Source organism: Geospiza fortis, unplaced genomic scaffold, assembly GCF_000277835.1.
Source record: "Geospiza fortis unplaced genomic scaffold, GeoFor_1.0 scaffold432, whole genome shotgun sequence".
Classification (NCBI taxonomy): domain Eukaryota; kingdom Metazoa; phylum Chordata; class Aves; order Passeriformes; family Thraupidae; genus Geospiza; species Geospiza fortis.
Genome location: NW_005054436.1, coordinates 753775 through 756281, shown reverse-complemented (window position 1 = coordinate 756281; position 2507 = coordinate 753775). Strand labels below are relative to the sequence as shown.

The 2507-nt window shown below is 54.8% G+C and overlaps 1 protein-coding gene across 1 annotated transcript in view; it reads left to right on the top strand.

Annotated features, from left to right (window-relative positions):
* Positions 1-2507, top strand: part of SELENON (selenoprotein N) — an 11610-nt gene that overhangs the window by 2816 nt on the left and 6287 nt on the right. Inside the window, exons 4-6 of the mRNA XM_014309506.2 lie at positions 318-530; positions 1120-1244; positions 1899-2036. Coding sequence (XP_014164981.1) covers positions 318-530; positions 1120-1244; positions 1899-2036 — 476 coding nt within the window. The remainder of the gene's footprint in view (positions 1-317; positions 531-1119; positions 1245-1898; positions 2037-2507) is intronic.

The window sequence follows — 2507 nt, the reverse complement described above, 5'->3', positions numbered from 1 at the left end:
CGGACCCCCTCAGCATTCCAGGGTTTCAGCACACTCAGCAGTGCCCTGCCCCAGTTAGAACACCCCTCCTGGGGAGCTGGGAGCAGGAGTAGAGCTGCCTCTGCTCAGCTGGGTGCAGCAGCACTGGTGTTACATGCCATGTTCCCCTCTGCTCTGTTACTCACATTCTTGAAGGCTGACAGCACTCTTTGGTGGGGTAAGGAGAATTTGGGATGTGATGCATTTCCCGCCCCTTTTCCAAAGCCTCCCTGCATCCATGACATCACTGCACACTGGGGGACTCCACTGTGGGCTCTGACTGCATCTTGTGTTCCCAGATTTCTCACGTGGCTCTGTCTGGGCTCAGGAACTGGACGGCCCCAGCAGCCCCCATGAGTGTCCTGCTTGCCAGGCAGTTCAGAGCCTTCCTCCCTCCTAAGGACAATCTGGATCTTGGGGATCCCTGGTGGATAATTCCCAGTGAGCTGAACATCTTCACTGGGTATCTCTCCAACAACAGGTTTTACCCTCCACCTCCCAAGGGCAAAGAGGTGAGATATGACACTCAGATTTTGTATGTGTATCCCTACTTTCTAGGGAAGCAGGAATTCTGCAGTGTGTTGCCATGAGCACCAAAACTGGAGGCAAAACTGAGAGCAGGCAAAAGCTCAGTGTGTGTCTGTGACAGCCAGATGGGACTGACTTAACTTCACCTTGTTTGTTAATTGTGTGGGATTGGAGGATAGCTTTTCCCAGAGAGGGTTATTCAGAAAGGACAGGGATCATTCCTGGTGGAATCCCTTAGGTGCCAGGTGGGAGCCTGTGTGTGCTCAGCAGGTAAAGCCTGGCTGTGCATCCCCTCCCCTTCAAAGGCTGAAGCATTGGTGGAGGCAGCCTTGCACATCAGTTTGCTGTTGTGCCTGGGCTGATGGAAAGCTGCAGCCCATGGCAATGGCACAGGAGCCGTGGAAGATGGATTTGTTTGTGACAGCAGTGCCTTGCTTTGTCTCCTTGCTGTGTGATTAGGTCGGTCCCTGAGCTGGCTGTTGAATCACAGCTGTTCTCAGGTGGGGGTTGCTTTGGAGGGACAGTTCTCATTGCTGTCCTCAGTCCTGATGCTGCTCCTGCCCTCCCCTGCAGGTGCTCATCCACAGGCTGCTGAGCATGTTCCACCCGCGCCCCTTCGTCAGGACGCGCTTCGCCCCGCAGGGAGCCGTGGCCTGCCTCCAGGCCAGCAGCAGCTTCTACTACACCATAGCATTCCGGTGAGCCCCGGGGGCTGGGGACACCCCCAGCCTGTCCCCTGGCCCAGGCAGGGCAGCTGGGAGCCCTGGCAGAGGGCACAGCAGGCATGGCACTGCAGCGTGTTCCCAAGGGACACCAGGGTGGTGTGGCTGGGGGGGGGGGGCAAGCCAAAGGTGACCTGTGCTGCCAGTGTCACCGTGTCCTCATGCAAGCCAAAGGTGACCTGTGCTGCCAGTGTCACCATGTCCTCCTGCAGGCCATCACCCCTGGCTGAAAGGGGAGAATCTGGCTAGCAAGAGTTTTGTTAGATTTAGGTTTATCGGTGTCTTTCCAAGGGGGAGGATCCACAGAATTGTTTTACTGGCAGTGTTGCACACAGCTTTGATGTGTCTGAGCAAGCTGAAGGGGCCTTGTTCTGTCCTTGTGTTTCAAGGGATGATAAATTACTTCATCCTTCCTGGCTGCCCAGTTCCAGAAGGCATGGATACTGGAGATGCTCCTGGCCCAGGGCATCTGTTCCAGTCTTTCACCCTCCTCACTGTGTGACATGAAAAGCTTTTTAAGCTCCACCTCTCCTGCCCGGTTTGGGTTCATAGTTTCAGGTGCCTGGAGACAGCTTTTCCTGCTGTCACTGCAGTGCAGGATCCCAGCTGATGGCTCCTCTCTCCTTTCAGGATCCACGCTGAATTCCAGCTGAACGAGCCACCAAACTTCCCCTTCTGGTTCTCCCCGGGGCAGTTCACAGGTTACATCGTCCTGTCCAAGGACTCTTCCCACGTCAGGGACTTCAGGCTCTTTGTTCCTAACAACAGGTACAGCTGTTTCCCTCTTATTTCTGGGAAAATCTGAGAGATTTGAGTTCTGCAGTTGCTTTAAATGCATTTCTACATCAGTGGGGATCCCTGAGCCAGCCAGGGCCTGAGTCACACCCAGTAATTTTCCCTTGGTGCTGGGAGGATGGGAGGGACAGCAGGGTGTGGCAGGACTGGCAGTCCCAGTGAAGTTCAGCAAGGCCTGGTGCTCCTCCTCCAACACATTTTTTTTTGCTTGGAGTCTCACAGGTTAGGGTTTTGTGTGCAGAGCTTTGCAGCAGCTCCTTCCTGCTCTCTGGCAAGGGGCTGGAAGTGTTTCAGGGGCAAGAAGCTTCAAATCTCTTTGCCCATGACAAGAGTGAAAATTCTATTACGACGTTACCCTGGCGACTCAACCCCAGTGGCTCTGTCAGCACATTTCTTACAGCCAGCAGCCACTTTGGGCTCTGCCAGCAGCCTTTCGCTTCCACA